The following is a 23,284-nucleotide window of genomic DNA, read 5'->3' as shown; positions in this document are numbered from 1 at the left end:
GGAATCTGCTTCCCTGGGGGCGGAGGGTAGATGCCAATTTGCATTTGTAGCAGGTGTGAGGTAGTCCTGGCTTAGCTCTCTCTCCACTGTGTCTGAGTGACTGGGTTTGACTCCTTTCTCCCCAGTTCCCCTCAATTACATAAGATCTGATTTCTAGAATAAAATCCCTTCTCCTGTAATGCTCATGGCGAGTCAGCTCTTTCCCGACCAAACCCCAACTGGTACAACAGTGACTAGAGAAGCAAAAGAAGTATAAACTGGTGGTTACAAGCAAAAACTTTGGAACCAGGCTCAGTTCTGTCTTAATGCAGGCACTGATCAGTCATTTTACCTTGGACTAATAAACCTTTCCAAGCATCAATTTCCTATTCTGTAAAGTGGGGTGAACCACACTATATCTGCTTTAAAGATATGCATAAAAGATGACATGAATCCAGGCATGCACTGAGCAGCCCTCCAGATCTTAGCTGTTTCTGTTGTTGAGCTAAGATAGATTAATTATCTGAACAGAGGGAGAAAAACCAAGTGGAGAGTTCAAATGCACGAGCAGAATCATTCAGATCAAAAAATATACAATTCTGACACTGAAGCACTGAGGGAAGGAGTCTCAAGTTTTTTGATCTACTGTTATAACAGGCGATTGAGAAGTACCTGACTGGGAGTTGATGTGTCGTATTTATACCTCAACTGACCATCCAGAGGAGTCGTTTATGTTTCTAGCCAGGATATAAGGATGACGTGCACACATGATGGGTGTTTTAAAAGGAGGAGGATTCGAGGTGTGTATGACAAAGTGATTTCAAAGCAGAAAATGCTGTTTTCTGGGAGCATGGTGTCTGAAAGAACCCCTTGGTCTCAGCTGCCGTGACTTACCTGGAATGGTAGCTTTGGTGCCAAGGAGGGCCCATCGTGCCCTGAGATATCTGCATCATGCTGGTATCAGGTTGGTTCTCCCCAAATTTGGTTGTGTGCCACGAGTGAGGTCGGCCTGCAGGTTCACTGCGCCTGGGGAGACAGGAAAGGGGACCTCTTCAACACGAGCAGCAGGCCCTCACAGGGGTAGCTTGGGGATTTGCAAGCAGAGACTGCGACGTCATTCAGAGATGGAAAAGCAAATAATACCAGAAAGAAAATGGCACTACTTATATATCTTACCAATCACTACTATTCCCTGCTTAATCAGGATATTTATTTCATTTCTTATTTTGACATAATTTCAGATTATACAGAAATGTTGTGAAATTAGGATAGAGTTCCCATATCACCTTCACCTAGACTGTCTGTATGTTAACATTTTATGCTTTATGAATGTAAAACACACATGATTGTCGTGGTCTTTCCAGACCTCTATCCATATATAAAAAGGGAGCACCAGTTCCTTCCCATTTCCAAGGGACTTTGTGTGGATATATAGTAAAAAGCTATTTTATTGGTAAGAGCTGCATAAAAATCAGGAGGACGTGGTGTTGACATGCTCTTAAGTTGCACAGTCCAGAGAACAAAGTGGTCTCCAAAAGTTTCTCATTTTCAAGTCGATGACTTAAACTTTTAAAAATCCTGCCCTTAAAACACAAAGGACTAACAAAGCCAAAGAACAAACGTGGGTGTCCTTCAGACTGCAGCATTGAAGGATGAGCGCGGCAAGAAGAATCACATTGCTATAGAAGGCCAAAGTCAGGAGAGCTGCTGGGCTGTATTTTTGGCAAAAAGAGTGAGGTGATCTATCAACACTTGATCTTCACAGCATCACTGAAATGCTGGGGATGCCTCATCACCCAGCAGGATCTGTCCATGCCTACCTAAAAACACTGCCCCTAAGCAGCACCCCCTGCCCCAAAGGAAAACTGACAGACCCAAATAAATCCCACAGAAAGAAGGTCCCCTTCTTGTCAAGAGCAGGCATGGAATGGTGATTACCAAGAACTCCAGAGGTTCCAGAGAAGCCTTCTAGTTTGAAACCCCAATGGATATGGGAGGTACTCCGATGAATATAACCATCGGGACACAGTTATCATTTGATACACCTCTCACGAAAGATCAGACACCTCACTGGAAGTTCTGATTCGGACTTTGAAGGCTATGCATAGGACAATAAAAAGAAGACAAACGGAGTTGCTTCACCCAGGTCAAGTAAAGAAAATCTCACTTTGTGCTTTGAAAAATTTTTCCCCCAGTACTGGGGATTGAATTCAGGGGTGCTCTACCACTGAGTTACATCCTTTAAAATTTTGAATCAGGGTCTCACTAAGTTGCCCAGGTTGGCCTTGAACTTGCAATCCTCCTGCCTCAGCCTCTGGGATTGCTGGGATTACAGGTGTGTTCCACCCCACCAGCCAAGACTTTCTTTTAAGTTATCCAGAACTTTTCTCAGTTTCTTTCATTCTGGGGACATTTATAGAGTCATTCTATATTCCAACCGCTATTCTAGCAGTGGGGATAACAAAGAAGAATAAAATATTACTACACTCAGATAATTTGCAGTATAGAAGAGAGTCAAGCAAACCACCATAAGAGTATCATGGGTTCCATAACAGACACCTGCCCGAGTTCCTCACTGAACAGAGGAGGGAGTCACAACCCTGCAGGGTTAGGTCAGGAAGGCTTTAATATTAACTAAACTATGAAAGATTTTTGTAGACCAATCATGGACTGAAAGCTCCAAAGCTGTGAGCAAAAATAAATGTTTGTTTATTATAGGTTGATTTTGTCTCAAGTATTTGTTAAAGTAGCAAAAAGCTGACTAACATCCCCTCCCCCGACACACACACACACAAATGGTACCAAGAAGTGGACTTCTGTAACTATACTTAAGACCATATAGAAGCCTTTGAATTTGGAGAAATTTGGGAAAGTTTGGAGGCTCTAGCTAGAGAAAGCCTAGCTTTACAGAATGCTGTAAACAAAGCTAAACAGGCAATTCTGGTGAGGGCTCAGAAGGCAGATGCTTAAATAAATGTAGAAAGTAATGGTGCATGCTATTAAAGTTTCAGAAAGAAATGAGGATTTACTGAAAATTGGACTAGAGACTGTGTTACACTAAGGCAAAGAATTTGAATGCATTTTGTCCATACCTTGAGACTTTGTGGGAAGCTGAGCTTAAAGGTGATGAACTAGTTTCTCTAGGAGAGAAAATTTCAAAGGCAGCAAAGCACTCAGACAGTAGCATGGCTATTTCTGGCTGCTTTTAGCTATATTTTCAGTGAGAATCAGTATGAATGAATAAATAAAATAAAATAGACATACTAAGGCAGATCCTTTTGAGAAGAGTCCCCAAGTCTTAACTGTTCCAGCATTGCTTAAAAGTTCAAATCTAAAAGTCTCCTCCAAGACTCAAGATAAAATGTGAGCTGTGAGCTCCTGTAAAAATCAGGGGTACACTGGTTATCCAGGGCTAAGCCAGCAATGCACTTCAAGGTCACTACAGCCTGATTCAAGTGGTTCCAGGTACAGTTTGCGTTGGCATCAGAACTTGGGGTTGTCCATGTGGCTGGGTGTGCAGGTATGCAGGCATTCTTGTAAGAGTTATAGGATCATGGAGCTTCCACCAAGATATCAAAGGAAACCCTGGGAGGACAGGTGGCATGTGGCAGGGACACAGTCACTGCAAGCAGCTCCTGGCAGGGCAATATGTGGAGCTGTGAGAATGAAGCTGGAACTGCAATGGAGACCTTCAAAGACAGAGATGTCAGGAACATGGAATGCCTGCCAAGGGAAGATACAGGGAGCATAGGAAACCTGCCCAAGAGGCCAGGTGGGCTGCAGTCAGTAAGGTCATAGTGTGCCCCAGATGCTGGACATGAATTTAATATTTTGTTTTTATAGGTAAGAATTTGCCTTAAGTCATAGGGGAGACTTTGGACTTGAACTTTTGAGCAATGCTGAAATGGTTAAGAGTTTGGGGACTTTTGAAGATGGACTGAATCCCTTTTACATTTTGAGATGGACTTTAGCCTTTGGAGGTCAGAGGCAGAAATGTTATAGTTTGGATCTTAAATGTCACTCAGAGGCCCACATGTTAAAGGCTTGTTCCCCAGAGTGGCATTATTGAGAAGTGTTAGAGACTTTAATGGCCTAGTGAGAGGTTTTCTGGCCATTGTGGGTATACTACCCATAAAGGCAACCAGCCTAGTCAGTCACAGACTGGTACTTCCAAAACCATGAGCCAAAATAAGTCCACTCTCTTTGTAAGTCGATTGTTTCAAGTATTTGTTATAGTAATGTAAAGGTGACTAACACAGCCATGAGAGATTTATGCAGAATAAGATAAGTGAGAAAAGGAAGGGAGACTATACAGGCACTAGGAATAGCATGACAAAGACATGGAAATGTGCAAGAACCCAGTACAAGTAACCAAACTAGCTGAGGAAGAGAAGATGCAGGTGAAAGGGGAGGGGCCAGGTCATAAAAAGTCTCACCTGCGCCACACTGAAAGGGTCCGGACAGTGTCCTATGTCCAAGCACCTTAGTCAGGGAGAGCCATGCTTGGATTTGAGTTTGTCCCAAAAGCAAGGACAATAAATTTGAGAGGGATGAGATTGGTAGATAGTGTATCCACCAGGTTACAAGATAATGAGAGCCCAGCACTAAGGCAGTGGCAATGAACTTGAAGAGATGACAAGATCTTAAAGCTGTGGAGACAGCAGAATCCAGTCTCAGTGACCAGTCTCACTGGATAGAGGTGGTGAAGAGGAGAGAGAGGGTAAAGAAAGGAGTCGATGGGGAAGGTGATGGCTCACGCTGGGGCATGGACTATGCGGGGGGGCCTCGGGATTTCTAGAGGAGACACATGGGAGGCAGTAGGGGCTGGAGTACTAAAGTCTGGGCTGCACACATAAAGTCAGGAGCCATAAAGCACACTTGAGAAAAGTAGGTTGTTCAGGGAGAATGCATAGGGAGAAAAGGAAAGTAGTTTAAGGGTGGGTCTCTGATAACCATCACAATTTAGGATAAAGGGTATCTGAGAAAAGGCCCACAAAGGAGCTTCTAGAGAAGTAGGAAGAAAAGTAGGAGAGTATAGGGATTTTCAAAAAAAACCTTGTGGTGGCTAACGGGCGGGTGGGGTGGGAAGCAGGAAATCTCAACCAGCCCAGCTGCTACAGATAGATCAGTTTGATGAGACCCGTGTCCACTGGATTTGGTAATAAATCTTTGCTATGAACAATGACAGAAGAAGCCTGATTATGGTAGGATAAGATCTAAATAAGAGATGAAACGGAGATAGCAAGGGTAAAACATTCTTTCAAAAACTTGGCTCTAAAGGGGATAAGGCCAGAAGAGTGAAAAAGTTTTGATCTTGCTGGCTTTGTTTTAAACCATGAGAAGTTTGAGCAAATTTCTGAGACAGAGAGTGCACACACACAGGGCAGAAGGACGGGTGACACTCCTTAAAAGAGGAGGGAGGAGGGAGGGGCTGCCAGAGCTCAGGTGCACCTGTCTTGCCTTATGCAGGTGTAAAGCTGGTGCGGCTGAGATGAGAAGAAAAGAGGAGGTAAAAGCTGATCTCCTTGGAGGGTGTGGGCAGGGTGAAAGTTGAAGGGACTTCACACCCAGTGGCTTCTAGCTCAACATAGGGGAGAGAGCCAGGGGCTGATGTAGCAGGTTAGGGCTCCAGGGACATGGTGAGTGGGGACTAGGAGAGCTGAAACTGATTAGAGATATTTAAAAGAATTAATTTCTAAGATATTATCTCTGCCCTTAAGGAACCTACATTCTGGAGGGGAAACAAAATAAATTAAAGATAAAATAAGTGCTTTACAAAGAAAGCCCAAGAACTGCAATGACAAAAAAGGAGATCTGACTTGGGAAGCTCTTTCTCTGAAGGTGATCTGAGAGCTGACTATTTATTTGCCTTGGGTGGAATAACAGGTTTTATCAGGTATCATAGCTTAAGAAAGACAGGGTAATTTTTGATACAATCAAATAAAAAAAAACCCAAAAAACAAAAAACCCCAAAACTTTGTTTTGGACACAACATATTATTGGGAGAAGCCCTCAGAGAGAAGTCTGTTTTGTATGGTTTTTCTATACTGTTCATATAGATGTCAGGTGACAGATGAGAAAAGAAGAATGAAAAGATGACCAAACAATAACACACTTTGTGTTGGGTATAAATGGGTACAACCTGAACGATGGGCAGTTTGGTGACATCTAGCATGATTTAAAAACAAAACAAAACATATATCCATCAAAGGATTGTAAAATAACCTAGATATCCATTAACAGCAAGCTAGTTAAGCCAGTGAGGTACTTCCTTAATGGAATACTACAGGCTATTGAAAAGAATGAAGTAGCTCTACATGTATTAATATGGAAATATCTCCAAAATACATTGTCAAGTGACAAGATGTGGAACTGTGTGCACAGTATGCAGGGAAATATACAGTAACTGCATATATGTTTATTTGTGTGATGAGTATTTCCAGAAAGATACTTTAGAAATTAGATACAATGACTGCCTCTGAGAAGAAAACTTATTTTTACTTTATTTCAATGATTTAACTGATGAATTTTGTACCAAGTGCATGGACTGTCTATCGGAAAACAAAACTGTTTTAAAAATAGCCTCCCATTTTGGAAATATAACTCACTGTATCTTGAGATAACCAAAAAAGTCCAGCAGCTGTTTACTGACTTCTCCAATGATGCAAATAATGTACTGAGCATTCCTAAAGAGCACACCAAGCATGCTTTTATATTTTGGGATCACTTTGATCTTTAAAAAGATAAATAAATATTTTCCTAAAGTGCATTACATCATGTGCGTATCAATAGGGTCAGAAGATAGTTTATTTTAAAATTCAGCAAACTAAGTTTTGTGTGTGAGCATAATTCAAACAAAGCCCTTTTGTTGCATTCCTGACCACAAAGAAGGAAGCTCAACTGTGTGGGATGGGCAGGCTGATGAAACTGGAATTAGCAAGTGACACTGTGTCCTTCTTAGCCGATCTAGCCCTAGCTCAGATTCAGGAATGCAAAACATGTTTCTGAAAATCTACAGGGAGCCCTTCAGGTATTTCAAGCAGTATTCCTTGATCACCCACTGGGTGCCTTGTACCTTTTTAAATGGAGGCTAGAGATCTTCAAGGTCATGGATGGCCTCAAGGAGTCTGTAATCTTGTTGGAAAGACTGAGCTGCAAGAAAAGGTATTACTATATAAAATCAGAGTGTCACACATTCACTCAAGAAATGTTTGAGTGGGCTGGGGTGGCAGCTCAGTGGTAGAACACTTGCCTAGCATGTGTGAGGCACTGAGTTTGATTCTCAGCACCACATATAAATAAATAAAGGTCCACTGACAACTAAAAAATAAAAATAAAAAATATTTGAGTGCCAAGCACCATTCTAGACACTTGAGAATTTTCTCTTAACCTCTATGCCATTTTCACAATAAAGATCTATTAATAAGGAAAATGAGCTGAATAAGAGACCTGTTCACAAAGGTAGTGGGGAGCAGTGCTGCTGCTGGAACACAGACATCTGTCTTTGGAGCCCATGTTCTTCATTTCTAAGCAGTGAGCACTATGCAGTGAGGAGGGGTGGGCAGAGCTGGGAGACACATGGTCAGCAAGTAAGCAAAACTGAGGGGGGAGGGAGGGAGGGGGAGAGAGAGAGAGAGAGAGAGAGAGAGAGAGAGAGAGAGAGAGAGAGAGAGAACGAACATCATATAGTTACATGTGTTCCAAAGGAAATAAAAAACTGGGTAATGTAAGAGTGTGACTGAAAGTTCTCGTTCAGATCAGAGACAGCTTCTTTGAGAAAGTGACAGTCAACCTAAGATCTAAAGACAAGCATGCAAAGCACAGGTGGAAGAATATAGTACAGAAGGAGCAAGGAATGCAGAGTCTAAGTTGGGAAGTTTAAAGAACATAATGAGTATAGCCAGAGCCTGTGAGTGAGGAGTCGATGGTACCAGATTCAGATCATATGTTAGGCTCTGGAGGCATTTTGGATATAAGTGCCAAACGTTCACGTGAACAGGGTCTGAAGTTAGCTGAAAGGCTTCACAGCACAGTGAGACTTGAGATTACCAAAAGACTGGTATACTTCTCCATTTGGACAAATGGAGAAGGGACAACTGTAGCTTGGAAAATGAAATTCTATGAACTGCAGTTCAATTTTTTGTTGATGCTGTTCTCTGATGAGCTGTTAGGAATGCGACTCTGCATGGGCCCTCCTGGGTACACCAACATTCTATAGTCATGCCAGTTGTCAATCAGACTTGAGTGAAATGTGCAAGAATGTAAAGTGGATTCAGACTACCAGCACCACAAAATAAAGAGAATTGTATTTCCTAATCCACTTACAACACATCTATCTGTCATTGGTTTAGTGTATAACACTAAAACAGAAGACAAATTCCATCAAAACAAGGTTCTGGTCTAACCCTCCACACTCCCCCCAAACAGAGAAACAAAATACATTCTATCTATGTATTCTATAAACTAAGTTTATCTGAATTAACATTTTAAAGATTTGTTGAGGGTCTTTACGGTACACTTACCGAAAACCTAAGTGCTTAGGTGAGGATAAATCATTATTTCCCAAGGTATTGTGTGTCATTGATATTTATCCTTGTATTTTTCCCTCTTCAATTTTGTTTTGTTTTGAAATAGGGTCTCAGCAGGTTCCCCAGACTGCCCCTGAACTCCTGGGCTCAAGTGATCCTCCTGCCTCACTCCCCACTTCCCACAGGAGCTGGGACTATAGGCACGTGCCACCATGCTGGGGTGTTTCCTCATCTATTTTTAAAATTATGATATACTTCAAAAATATATAAAGGCATTTGGATTAATAAAAAAGACTAACTATGTAATCATTACCAAAATTTATCAAACCTTACTATTTTTTCTATATTTACTTCAAATATTCTTTTGAACAGGTAATTAATTCATATGATTGAAAAAAAGAAGTCAAAGCCAGTGTAAAGTCCTGCTCTCCATGTCTCCTCCACGCCAATTTTTTCTTCTTCCTTCAACTAACCACTGTAGTTACTTTCTTACATATTTTTCCAATGTTTTATCATGTGAATATAAGCATACAGGAAGGCCTGGGGTTGTGGTCAGTGGTAGAATGCTTGCTAGCATGTGCAAAGCCTGGGTTTGATTCCCAGCACAGACAAAAAGCAAATGTGAACACAAAATCTCACTTCACTCCTTTAACAAAAGGACCCATATGCAATGTCTTATGCCTTGGGTTCTGTACTCAACAATACATACTGGAGAACATTCAACATCAATACTCATAGGCTTCCTCATCCCTTTTAGCTGCCTAGTAGTCCAGTATGTGCAGTGTACCATATTTAGTTAACCAGGCTGTATCTGTAGACACTTTTTTTCTTCTGTAGACACTTTTTTATTCCAGTCTTTCGCTTTACCTATAATGCTGCTATGAATAGCCACATCCATACACTGCTTTCCATGTAGGGCGACATACCTGCAGAAATTCTTAGAAGGGGAATTATTGGCTCAAAGGGCAAATGCATTTGCAATTTTGGTCGTAATTGCTAAATTACCCCTTTCACACTTTAAAAAGGAACAAGTCAATATGAATAATTAAATGTCACTGTACAAATAATTTTGGGGGGTTATAATTACATCTTATTTAGTATAGAAGAATAGTTGATTCATATATTAATAACAATGCCTTTTGGGGCAGTTTCTGTTCACAGGGAAATTATAAGCCCCAAACACTGATGATGAAAATACATAGCATTGAAAACTAGGACTAAGTCAAATTATACGAAGCTGCATTCAAAACACAGTTTCATCATAGATCCAGAGGACTCACTCTAGATTGAGAGATTTTCTACACAACCACAGGTGACACTGTCCTGTCACATAGTATTGGGGAGGATACTATTTTTGAGAAATCCTATAGTTCTTTGCAGTATCCCAACCTCTAGTTTCTATGATTCCTGGACTCCATGAGAGTATCCCTCAGACTTTATAGATTCATAGAAATCTAACAGGAATGCTTTCTCAAGGTTTTAAAATGCTAATGAAAACTGTGGCTTTCAAAAGTGGCTCATGAGCTCAGGGTGTAGCTTAGTGATAAAAACATATGTTTAGTATGCACACAGTCCTGGGTTCAATCCCCAGTCCTCCTACTCAGAAAGAAAAGAAAAAATAAGAAAAAAGTGGTCCAGTAGGTGGAAAGGTATGCATTAGGTAACATAACTTCAGAGCAACACACAGTCCTTTCTAAAAAGAGACATTCTTTTTAAATGTCACATCCTGATAATATGTCCTGGGGACTTTTGGCTTTCGTAACTGAATCACAAGCATGAAGCCTGCTAGCCTACAGGCATAAGACTAACACCAAAAATTGGCATAAAGATAAAACCTTTCTTGGACTGTACTTTACCCCATTCCTCCCCACCACTCTTCACGGCTCCCCACTTCCTTTTCACTACTATGTAGTTCATTTCCACCCCACCCTCCTTCTGAAACATTTTTGATGGCCACACAAAAATATTACAATAAAATATGAGAGAGACTAGCCTCAGGATGGGTGTTTTTCACTTAGTCACCAGGAGATGATAATGGTAAAATGTCCTTTTTCTCAATACTCCCCCTGCCTACCTCCCCCTCAACTTCGATACATGCAAAGAAATCAGAAGATTCACCTGTCCTTCCCACATGTCAACATTTGCACGTAAGTCATGGCAGAACTGATACAAACACTATAATAACTGTGATCTGTAATTGCATTCACCTTTGTCATTCGCTGACTTTTAAACTCAGTTACAAAAGAACAGCATAGCATAAATAGAATAGCCTACACATATGTACCAATAAATCATTTGTTTCTCAACTCTCAACTTGGAACCAGACATTTTGTGGGAGGAAGGAAGGAAGGATTGGTTCCGAGTGATTCCTTCAGATGGCAGTTATTATGATTTGGGGATTTTCATCCCTACCATTTCTCTGTGCCATAGGATGTGTTAGAGCTTAGGAAAAAATCACTTCCATACCGGTTGGTTATCTTCCACACATAGACGCATGGAGATACCTACAAACAGATCCATATAGTTCTCAGGGAGGCTCAGATGAAGAAGATAGAGAACTTGGAAGAACTTGGGTCCCTAAATCACTACTGCTTGTGGGGGGACGCCTGAGGTCTTTCCAGAGGACTGCTGTTGACAGACAAACTAGGAAGAGTTCAGCAGAGCCCTGTAAAAAGGATAGGCTTCTCCCCCTGCACCCAGGGGACTGCAGGCCGGGCAGGCTGCTCTGTCACCACTGCTAGAACCTCAACGTAGAAATCACAGCCATCATCCTTTGAGGGTCAAAAGAGTTCATATGACAATTATGATGTTTCAAAATCAAGCATAATTAACTTTACACAATGCCAAAGAATACGTTAAACAGCTTTTGTTGAATCCCATGAAGAGAAGGTTGTATGCTGAGTGTGCTTGAGGCAGAAGCCTTATCTCTGGATGGCTCCTCTAAATACCACTCACACACACACAAACAAAACACCCCCAACATCTCCACTAAAGAGACTTCAGAGTTAATCTGATGCATGGTATTTTGTTTTTCTCTTCTCTATAGCACTGTCTTCCTCCTTGTTTTAAGGAAACAGTCACAAATAAGGAATTAAAGAGATAAGAAAACAAAGGGTAGAAAGCACTAATTTTAGTTAAAAACCTTAAGCAGCAGTGAAAAGAAGAATCTGTTGTTTTAAAATCATACTAGAAAAGCAACTGGCCATTAAAATACAGTTTCCAAACATTGGAACCTGACTAAAAAGAACAGAGAAGGATTTAAGACAGAGCAATTAAAAACACAGAAAACTTCTAGAACACCCCTTCTAGCTGCTCCATTCCTACCTACCAGTATTTCCAAAGTAAATTTTTTTTTTCAACAGGGATGGGTTTAGCCACCATTACTGCTAACACAGAACCTGACACTTAGTGAGTATAACTCAAAAGAATGATCTCTCTCATTTGCTTTCAGATGCAAGAATGCCAAACAAAACTTGAAAAACCAGCCCTGTAACCTTTCTATATATAAAACTGCTTTATAATATAAGCAGTTCATAGTTTATTTTTTACCATTTATGTGCATAATAATAATAAAATGACTGCCTATAGTGATAAAAGAAATACTCAAATCAGTTAGACATTTACAACATTACTCTGTATATTGCATCTACTTGTTCTTTTCCTTATCATATTCTTTCAGGCAAAAAAATCCCTAGAAACAAGCATAGACATTAAATATAAACCTGACAAAGATTTCAAATCAAGATTATAAAGGAGCTGGGCAGGGTGGTGCATGCCTATAATCCCAGCAACCTGGGAGGCTGAGGCAGGACAATCAGCATTTTAGTGAGGCCCTAAGCAACTCAGCAAGACTCTGTCTCTTAAAAAAAAAAAAAAAAAAAAAGGCCTGGGGATGTGACTCAGTGTTTGAACACCCCTGGGTTCAATATCTGGTACAAAAAAAAAAAAAAAAAATTATAAAGGATAAAAGTAGAATTCAAATAAATAAGGGGAAAGATAATAAAGTAGTCAAACCTTCAACTATGTCAGATGTCAGAGTTAAATAATGTACAATTGGCCATCTGTCAGTATTTCCTTTCATTTATGACTATAACCTCAAAGTTGAACGAGAAGGCAAACTTCCCTTTGAAATTGGGAATATAACCACAGGTTTCTTTTATTTTCTTTCATTTTTTTAATGGACTTTATTTTTAGAGCAGTTTTAGGTTCATAGCAAATCTGAGCAGAAGACAGAGATTTCCATGTACCTTGTCCCCACAGTTCATGCTGAACACGACTGAGAAAAAAATCTCTGAGCTTGAAGATATTTTAATAGAAACCTCCAAAACTGAAAAGCAAAGAGAAAAATACCAGGGAAAACCCCTCACAATATCCAAGGATCATAAGACAACTACCAAGGGTGTGATATATACATTATAGGAAAACCAAATGGAGAAGAAAGGGAAAAAGGAACCAAAGAAATATTTGAAATAATGACTATTTCCCCCAAATGTACATCAGACATCAAACCATAGATCCAGGAAGTTTAAAAAATATCCAGAAGGATAAATGTCAGAAAAACCATAAAAATAATAATAATAATTATATATTATATATAAAAATTATAGATAAAGGAAAAAGCCTTTCTAGGCACAGAAGTGTGGGCCTGTAACCCCAGCAACTCACAAGGCTGAGGCAGGAGGATCACAAGTTCAGAGCCAGCCTGCCACTACTGAATGAGACCTTGTCTCAAAAAATCAAAAGGGCTAGGGATGTAACTCGTAACTCACCGTAGAACATCCTGGGTTCCATTCTAGAACCAAAAAAAAAAAAAAAAAAAAAAGCCAGAGGACAAAACAGTTTACCTGTGGAGGAGCAAAGATAAGAATTACATCTAACTTCTCTGAAACCACGCAAGCAAGAAAAGTGTTGTGAAATATTTAAAATGTTGAGGGGGGAAAAAAAAAAACTAACCAACCTAGATTTCTGTACCTTGTGAAATTACCCTCGAGAGTGAAGGAGAAATAAAGACTTAGTCAGACAAACAAAAGTTGATGAATTTGTTGCTAGTAGATCTGTCTAGAAACAAATGTTAACAGTTTTTTAGAGACATGGAAAATGATACAGGTCTACATAAAAAACAAGGAAGAGCGTCAGAGAAAGATTAGTGAGGGTAAATGAAAAAATAAAAATAAAAAACTTCCTTTTCTTTATACAAATGTTGGCAATGAGAACAGAGAGATACTTGGCTTCTAGTCCATGGGTATATAACCTTTCCTGTAAGAAACAAAGTTACTCTGAAGTTCCCCCAGGAAATGAGGAACCAAAACCATGAAGTTATAATACAAAGCATTTGCTAATCTGAATGAGATAAAAAGCCACTATAGATAATTACATCTCAAGCAACAGAGTGACTGTATTTACATACAGAAGAGACATGACTGTAAACTCAGTCTGTAATTCAGACTGGAAACGGAGGAATTGCTAGCACACTGACTCATGGGAGATTCTCAATGAACAGTTTCATGACAATTTAGGGAAATAGGACTCAATTTAACATGTAGTTGATTATTTTTCTTAGTAAACAGGTATACCACAGCATTGAAAAGGTGCCTGTTAAAGGCTCAGTACTTAAGAATCCTGAGCTCAAAGATTCTGAATCTCACTCTAACAGTCTGGACTTACCTTGTGGCAAATAGAAACATCTTAGACAGCAACCCCCTGGGCAATCTGATGTCATATTCAGGAGTAAGATAAAAAGTCATTTCACCCAGCTACTGCTCTCTGCTCTGGGTGGTAAAGCTTCCCAACAATTCCCTGCACTTGCAGTTGGCCAGCCTGAACTGCCCTGACCTCACCAGCTCAGTGTAAGTGGGAGGGACTCTCATTTCAAGTCACCTCTGTGAATGGGCCAATTAAAATTCAATCCCTGCTTTATGAAAGGAAAAAGAGAGGGTGGCCCTTAGTAAGTCACCCTGAGAACCAGCCTCTTGGAAATCAGCACAAGGCTTAGAAATGCCAGATTTCTAGTTTGTGGGCAGGAGGGGGAGGGAATCAAAGAAAATTACTGGTTGATAAGATACATCAAACTGAAATCAGGGTCATCTTAAGGATCTTCTTCAAAAAAACCCCATGCCTTTATCCACATGTGAAAATGCCACTGTTTGCCAAAGTGTGTGCTAACTGCCTCAAACTTCCAACCGTTTGTGGGTGTTGAAGCAGTAGTCCTGTAATATCTTACCCAGGCTTCCTAAGGTACGCTTTCCTGAGAACACTAAGCAAGCAACTGGGGACAGAATTACTGAACAAGGGAATACAAAGTACCTTGCTGCTCAACTAAGAGGGAATTAGAGGGGCCAACTCTGAGCTTCTATCATCCATTCCATCCATTCACCTTGATTTTCTTTACAGAGCATGTAATCTATCACCATGTATGGGTAAATGCTTAATAACAGACCGCATAATTATTTTGCTTAATAATAGACTACATGGTCATTTTGCTTAATAACAAGCTGCCTGGTTATTTTAAGGGTGGTGTTAACTGTGATAGAAGGTGAGGAAGGAATAAAAGGTTTCTGGAGTAAACCACTGGCTTGGACATCTCAAGGAGAAAGCCAGAACATTTTTGTCTCCTTAACCATTCACTGAACTACCCTAACCTGAGGCTTGATATTTTAGGGAGAAGATTCTACCATGATAAGTTAGATTATAGAATTCTTATCGATAATAAGAAAAAAAGAGAATTTATCTCATAAGAGAGGATTCAGGGATCTTGGATCTGTGAGAATACTAAACCACACGACTTGGGTGTTTGGCTGGCCCCTGAATACACCTGGGAAGAGGGATCTTCGCCCTTTTGCTCTTTCCTTGTTTTTATAAACAAGTGAGAAAATACTTTCTGGCTATTTTATAAATAGAGAAGGAGCTCTGTGTGTGGCCCATGGGGCCTGGATCTGGTTCCTTAGGAAATCCCAGCAGTTCCTAGCCCCAGGATCAGCGTCTCAGCCTCCGGGTCGTGTCCACTTGAACCTTTCGCCCCAGCCCTTGTCAGATATCTATGACAGCAACACAGAGGTGCTCACAGGTAGGAACAGGAAATCAGCACCTTATCCCTATCCATGTTTCAAAACAAGTTAGAACAGAGCCATCCTGAAAGAGCTCCAAGTGGCCCAAACTGGAACCATCTGAGCAACAAAATAAATAACAGTAGTATTAGATCATGACCCAGGGGATAAAATACAATATGGATCTGGGCGGCATGGCGCACGCCTGTAATCCCAGGGGCTCAGGAGGTTGAGGAGGAAGGATTGCGAGTTCAAAGCCAGCCTCAGCTAAAAGCAAGATGCCAAAAAACTCAGTGAGACTTTATCTCTAAAATACAAAATAGCGCTGGGGATGTAGCTCAGTGGTGGCGTGCCCCCGAGTTCAATCCCTGGTAATAAATAAATAAATATGGAGTCTTTACTGATATCAATTAGTGGTTGAATAAATATATTAATGAGACAGAAGGAACAGATCTTCCTTACAGAAGAATTCCAATTAATAAATGTAGAAGGAATGAAGGAAGTACAGAACCATTTTTAGAATATGATGTTAATAGTTACCATCGACAATACCAACAGATGCTAAAATTAGCAGAGAAAGTTTGAGGAGCAACAACCATTTGGATAATCTCAAAATGATCTCTCCCATACAGTTATTAACTGCAAAGGAATAAACAGCAGCCTCAGAGTGGAGAAACGTGGCAGACTTCACCATAACCAAATGATCGAGGTCGGCATCAGCAGTAATGAAGCATGACCATCACGTGACCCCTGGTGTGCTACACTACGACACAACATCACCTCTATGGTAGTCCTGCCCCAAATGTCTTGTCTCACTGTGAAAAAACATCAGATGCCACCCAACTGAAGGCAGTCTCCAAAATAACTGGCCAGTTCTCTTTTTGAAAAAATGGCAAAGTCATAAAAACCACAGAAAGACTGAGGAAATAGCACAGATCCAAGGAGACTAAGGAAACATGACAAATGCAATGTACAATCCTAAAATAAAAAGGACATTCATGGCAAGCAATGGTCAAGTTTAAATAAAGTCTGTAATTTCTGAAGCCCTAAGGCCTGTAGTATTACCAATGACCAATGCTTACTTCTTAGTTTGGGCATTTGTACTAACTTTATAAAAGATGTTAACATTAGGGAAAGCTGAGTGGTAGGTGCCGGGAAATCTCTACACTATTGTTTTACAGCTTTGCTGTGAATCTAAAATGATTTCAAAATAAAAAGTAAAAAAGAAAGCAAACAGAATTTACAGTCTAAATGTAACTGGATGAGAACCTTTCCAATTTCCAAGTTCAGTCACACATTTATAGTTGAATAAATAAATGAGAGAGAAGGGACAGTTCTTCCTTACAGAAGAATTTCAATTAATAAATGCAGAAGGAATGAAGGAAGTACAGAATCATTTTTAGAACACTGCAGTAATAGCTGCCACCAATAATATCAATACTTGGGTTGCAGCCCCTGCGGGATAGGAAAGTTACAGAGTGGACTATTATAATAACTTAAAATTCACCAGCAGTTGTGGAGATGAAACACATAAAAATTCCCAGGATATAAACAGAATAAAATCCAAGCCTCCAGAATCTGAGCAGGAGTGATGGATGCAGCATTTAACTCAGGGCTTTTTAAAAGGGGAAATGCTTGTCCATCTGCACCATGTTCTTCTTTTATACAGAAGGCACTGTTGCCCAGCTTTGAGCATGCTGATGATTTTAAAGACATTGTGTGTGTGTGTGTGTGTGTTAAGAATACCAAACCGATTCATATTTCAGTTCACGTGTTTCATTCAACTTTGAATATTTTAACTGTTTCAAGCACATAGGTCTGTGTGATTCGTGCTATTAACATTCAGGCAGTCTCTGCCCTTCTGCCTCCCCAGTCTTGGCTAGTGGCCCTACAAATAGCCCAAGTGCCCCATAGCAGAAACCAGGCACTCACTCACTAAGTACGTTTCTCTTTCCCCTATTTTCATCTACTATTGATTCTGCCTCTTGTTTTTTTTTTCTCAAATCTATCTCATCCCTTGTGCCATTACCCCTGGTTTGGTTCAGGGTCTTGATTAGAACCAGAATTAGAGGAATAACTTCCTACTACAACTTTCTGACCTTGAATACTTTGGCACTGACTCTAGATTAACCCACACAGTTCAGTGGACTGAACTACTGAGGAAGAGGTTTGATTCTCTGCCCTTTGAAGATGCTAGGAGACTAAAGGGAACAGTAATAACCTTGGAGCTTCTGCTTCTTCAGGTTGTCCCCAGGAGAAACCTGCCAGCTGGCTCTCCCTGTGAGTCTCATCCCATTCCTGGCCTAACTCTTGGTCCACTAGATAGCTAGTTTCTGGAGACCAATCGCATGTTGAAAACACCTCTGAATTTTTTTTTTCTTTGAGTGAAATATTATTAAAAAAACTTAATGTAAACGCCAGATACAGGGCTTCATTATATAAAATATAACAAGTTCTTCAATGTATGTTTGCAAATCCTAAACATACAGTCCAAATATGCAAGTTTGGATTGGCATACATCTAATTTTATACTGTTTACTTGTTGATAATGCAAGTCACCATGTCTATATGCAATAACTCCCCTAATTGAAATGAGGATTACTGATAACAATGATAACCATTATGACATGCCCGTCTTAAGTGTTCTAGGTGTATCAGCATTTCAATCCTTTTGGCAACCCTAGGAGGTAGATCAGTTGTTAAGCTCTCCTACAGAGTGGAAACAGAGAACGCTTAAATAATGTGCCTGTGGTTACACAGTACGTGGGAGAAATGGGATTTGAATTCTAGATAGAGAAATTGTAAGTTCCATCTTATTCCATGTCAGTTCCATCTTATTCCCTGTATTATACTGTCTTTCAAGCTGGCGCTCACTTCTGTGACAATGAGAATTATACTGGTAACGATGACCTCATGCTATCATTTGGATGTCTGAATGTGCCCCTAAGGTCCATGTGTTAAAAGCTTGGTCCCTGGGGTAATGCTACTGGGAGGTGGTGGAACCTTTAGAGGGAGGTCCTTACGTCACTGCAAGGTGTGCCCTCGAAGGGGATCATGGGACCCTAGTCTCATGCAATTCCACTTGGCTTCCTGGCCACCAAGTGAGTAGTTTGCTCTACCATTTGCTCCCTTCTTATGCAATCTGGCATCTCCACCCAAGGCCTAAAAGCAATGGATCCACCTGATTTCCAATTAGAACCTCCCAAACTGCCAGCCAAGGTTAATGTTATTTTTTTTTAAATAAGTTAATTATCTCAGATATTTTGTTTTAATGATGAAATATACCACAGCAGCACTAAATCATCACCTAATATTTCTAATTTTCGAGTGGACTTTCTCATTTACAAGTGGACTTTGTGCTAAGTGCTCTGAATATCTTATCCCACTGAATTCCACCGCTGTTCTATGAAATAGGCTCCGCTATATCCATACTGAAGCCAGAGGATAGTGAGAGTGAACTCAGTCAAACTGCCTGAATTTGATCCACTGCCTCCTAGTGGACAGCTCTTCTACCAGTGCAAGCCCCACAGGCCCAGCTCAGTGAAACAGTCCATGCAAAGCCCCCGCACACAGGAAGCACTGCGGTTCACCATTCTCACAATCTGACTCACAGGTAAATAGCCACAAGTCTTTGTTCAGCTGCAACTTTGGGATGTTCCTCAGAGATAAGAGAAGTTTTAAATCACCAGCCTACATCTTTGCCATCCTTGCCCCCAATTTCTTCTTTTAGCAGTTGAGTCTTATTTCTCCAGTGTTCAACACCGACCTCTGAGCCTCTTACCTGTGCTTCAGCCGAAGTTTAACCCCTCCTGGCCACAATGCTTTCCTGTGCTGGAGGCCAGAGGTGAGGTGCTCTGGGCTGGAGGAGTTAGAGGCACCAGGATCTGCATGGCCCGAGTCTGCACACACATCTCTGTCAAAAATAAGAGAATAAGAAGCTGAGCATGATGGTGTTCATGGGCAGAAGCACAAATTAACCTACCAATATAAATGCATTAAAATGGACCCTGGAGCCAGAGCTGGGCAACACAGCTGAGCGCTGTTCCAAGCTGGCATCTAATAATTCTCTGCCCCCAAGAAGGCAAATCCACAACAGAAGGTCTTCTGTCTCTCCTGTCTATGTTTCTATAGCACAATAAAGTATATTTCCCATCTTAGAGAGCAGATCTTCTAAGCCAGGGAGAAGAAAGATACATTAACTGTTATGAAGATAAACTGTCCTATAATTCAATGTTGATAAGTGAGTGAAAACTTAGACCCAGTACATTCCAATAATCCCAGCAACTCAAGAAGACTGAAGCAGGAGAATCACAAATTTGAGTCTCCACTGGACAACTTAGTGAGACTCTGTCTCGAAATACAAAATAAAAGGAACTGAGGGTGTGTGAAGTTCAGTGGTAAAGTGCCCTTGGGTTTAATCCAAGTCCAAGAAGAAAGAAAACACCTTGGACTCACTGAAGCACACTGTCAAACAAAGTGGGCCCCTGAAACCAAGAGACTGCTGCCTCAATTTCACTTTAAGGAGGGCGATCTCCAAGTGTAACAGCCTTTGCTTTATTCGGTGGGTGGCAGCTCAGAAGCACATGCCAATTCTTGAGCTTGAACTATTTCAGATTGTTTAGATTCCACTGTGCTCGGAGGCAAGGCTTTTGTGTGACTATTTGAATCCACCCTCCCACCCCCAGTGCCTAACACCATTCCCATAAGTCCTTTCCTCCACACTCCCAGGGAGTCAGAGAAAAATTTTAAGCCCCACATCGCCAATGTGTTCCGCCATGGGAACAGGCGTACTGCTCCTCAGGATGGCCTCGGGTCCTGATTTTCCAAACACTCTTGATGCCTCCTCTTTATCAGACTGTCCCCTGCCTCAGCCTTTGAAGTGGGTTTTGTCATCATCTCAGTTTGCTGAGTACAGTGGTGTGTTTTCAATTTATGTCTTCAAGGATTTTTCTAAGCCTCCGAGATCCAACTGGTGAGACTGCTCCTCCTCTGCATGTGCCTTGGCTGAGAGGGGAAGGGATTAGGGAACAGCTGTTAAGAATAAGCCCTGTCCATCTGGCCTCATATTTCCTGGAACACAGAATGGAAGTCAAAGAGCTCTCTTTCTTAAATCCTAAAGCAAATAAAAAGGATCTCTTTTTATTTTAGGGCATGGAGATGATGACTAGGAGGTCAACAAGAAGTTTCCAATTCTAAGCTAAAGTTTGCCTCTTTACCTTAGTGCTGTGGTTTGAGTGCACCCCCCAAGGTCTCATGGGTTGCAGGGGTGGTGCTCAGCATGGTGGGCAGAACTTTAGGAGGTGGGGCCTAGTGGGAGGTTATTAGGTCATCCAGAGGCCAGTACCTGGAAGGGACTTAGGTAGTTCTCCAGAAAATGAGTTGTTATAAGAACATGCCTGACCCCTGAAAAGTTCTCCAACTTCCTGTTTTATGTTAACTCTTGCTTTCACATGCATTCTTGCCATGATATAATCCACCAGGATATGATACAAGAAAGAAGACCCTTAGAAGAGGGCACATCAATGGGCTTGCCTTATCTTAGGCTGGGCCCAGAACTGTGTACTAAATCACTCTTTTCTTTATAATGTTAGCCTACCTTGGGTATTTCATTATAGCAATGTAAAACTGACTTATACACTTAGTTGTGAGTGCTACACCTCTTTTTGTGCTTTATTTTCTCATCAAGTTTAGGATTCTTGGCTTTAACATAGTCAATATAATTCTAGACTTAAAATCTGAAGACTTGGTTAAGATTATGTCACTTATGACCTAAATTACATTGGGCAAGTAAACTCAGAGCCTCAGGCTCCTCATCTGTAGTAACATAAAAAATAAGAGACTGTGTGCACAATGATTGGAGGCATGGCTCTAGAGTTTGTCTAGCTCTATGATTCTGTCCTTTCTATGCTTTGGATCTTTTATCTATGACATGGGTACAAAGGAATATCTTCTTTCATAGGGTTGTTGAGAAACAAATAATCCCATCAAACATTTACGGCACAGCCTGACACATTAAGCCCCCAGTAAATTAGCCATTATTACTATACCTGTCTTGCTATAAATTCTAGATAATCTATTTTAACTCTCTAGCATACTGCCCACACATGGTCTGTGCTTAATAAACTTTTTTTCACTATTGTCTTACCATGGTATCTTCATTTTAGAGCTCTGTTTAACTAAGATGTTATGTAAAATGGTTCATCTAAAAATCCCTAATTTATTCTAGGAAGAATAGAAGAGCTTTAGCCAACAATCCCTTTTGCAGAATTTGTTTTGTGGTCCTCAACCAGGAATTCTCACACAATCCACCCAGGTACCAATCCCAATAGCCACTTGGCTTAAATTGAGGGAGAAAGTAAATTCAAAGATCTCTCACCACCCATAATGTCTGAATGTAAAGAACATAAGAATATAAACGGTGTACTCTAAGGACCAACTCTTGCCAGCAAGGTGAAGGGTTATCCTTTCCAAGTCTAATGCCCTTTATTGGGAGAAAACAATCAGGGCCTAGTATGAGCTATCACAGGGCCTTTGTGGTACTTGATAACTTCCTCATTTTTTGTCTAAACCACAATTGTTGACTCTGTCCTTTCTGCATAATAGCTTAAGCCTCCCACTTCACCTTCCAGGGATGTACCCACAGACAGAGGTCTAGGTGTTCTGGCTGTCACAGTGAAGGTCTGGCAGAAAGAGCAGACACATGGGTAAGGGATGAGAGCAAGAACACAAAATTGTCCCATCTTTTAAAGGATTTTCAACACATGATTTATCTCCACCCCCAGCAGTGCCTCCCAATCCCAAAGTCATAGTGTGCTATGGCTATTGACTACAGAGGACCAGCTCAGGTGGGCACCTGGGGTGGGCTGGGGGGGGGTGAGACTCATGGAATCACTTGACTGCAACCCCCAGGCTAAATCAGAGCAGCCTCCCTCATTATCAGGCCTGAGATAGGCTGGTTCTGAAGCCAGACAGAGGACCAAGAATCAGGGTATGCTACCTGGAAGATGCATCTCACAAAGGAAGCATGAGGCTGGAGAGAGCATTGGAAGAATCACCAGTACCCAGAGCACATTTATTCTACCTTAAACTCTTCTGGAATAATCTGGATGACAAATAAACATGTTTAAATTCATATGTTCTAGTCAAAAGAAATCCTGTAGTGAATTGGGACAGGAGATGGTCTTGCATTCACTGTGCCCTTCTCTCCTCCTGCCTTATCTATACAGGAACATCCATCAGCATATGAAACTCCAATTCCCCACCCACTGCAGGTTGCTATGTTAACGCCCTGCCTCAGGGCAGGCTGGAAATGACAGTCTTGCAGGGTGTTGATCTCATCAAGGAATGGTATCCCAATGGTGCCTCAGGCAGACTGTTCCCCATCTTCCTCACAAATGGATATGTGTGCCCTCGCAAGAGTCCTAGAACTTCTTTAAGAAGGAGAGAATGAATGAGGTTGGGGTATGGGTAATTGAAGTCCAGGTGCTTTACCTACCACTGAGCTACATCCCCATTCCTTTTTTTTTATTTTTTTATTTTTTTTATTGGTTATTCAAAACATTACAAAGATTGCAGAATCACATAGGTTGCACATCCACATTTTTACATAATGCCATAATAGTAACTGTTGTATTCTGCTACCTTTCCTATCCTCTACTATCCCCCCTCCCCTCCCCTCCCATCTTCTCTCTCTACCCCATCTACTGTAATTCATTTCTCTCCTTATTTTTTTCC

The 23,284-nt window shown here is 40.9% G+C and overlaps 1 protein-coding gene across 4 annotated transcripts in view; it reads right to left on the bottom strand.

Moving 5' to 3' along the window:
* The window catches only part of SHROOM3 (shroom family member 3), a 314,183-nt gene that overhangs the window by 36,812 nt on the left and 254,087 nt on the right, over nt 1–23,284 (bottom strand). For 3 of the 4 annotated variants that reach the window (XM_081303765.1, XM_081303768.1, XM_081303767.1), the window contains 2 exons: nt 19,332–19,463; nt 874–1,005 (listed from right to left, as the gene is read on the bottom strand). In XM_081303765.1, coding sequence (XP_081159891.1) covers nt 874–1,005; nt 19,332–19,463 — 264 coding nt within the window. Of the gene's footprint in view, nt 1–873; nt 1,006–14,171; nt 14,298–19,331; nt 19,464–23,284 lie in introns of those variants that run through there. The other variant, XM_081303766.1, reaches the window with a different exon arrangement.

The sequence above is a fragment of the Spermophilus citellus genome (genome assembly GCF_964194105.1).
Source record: "Spermophilus citellus genome assembly, chromosome: 8".
In the NCBI taxonomy this organism is placed as follows: Eukaryota; Metazoa; Chordata; class Mammalia; order Rodentia; family Sciuridae; genus Spermophilus; species Spermophilus citellus.
The sequence above is the reverse complement of the archived record's forward strand: the minus strand, read 5'-3'. Positions and strand labels throughout refer to the sequence as shown.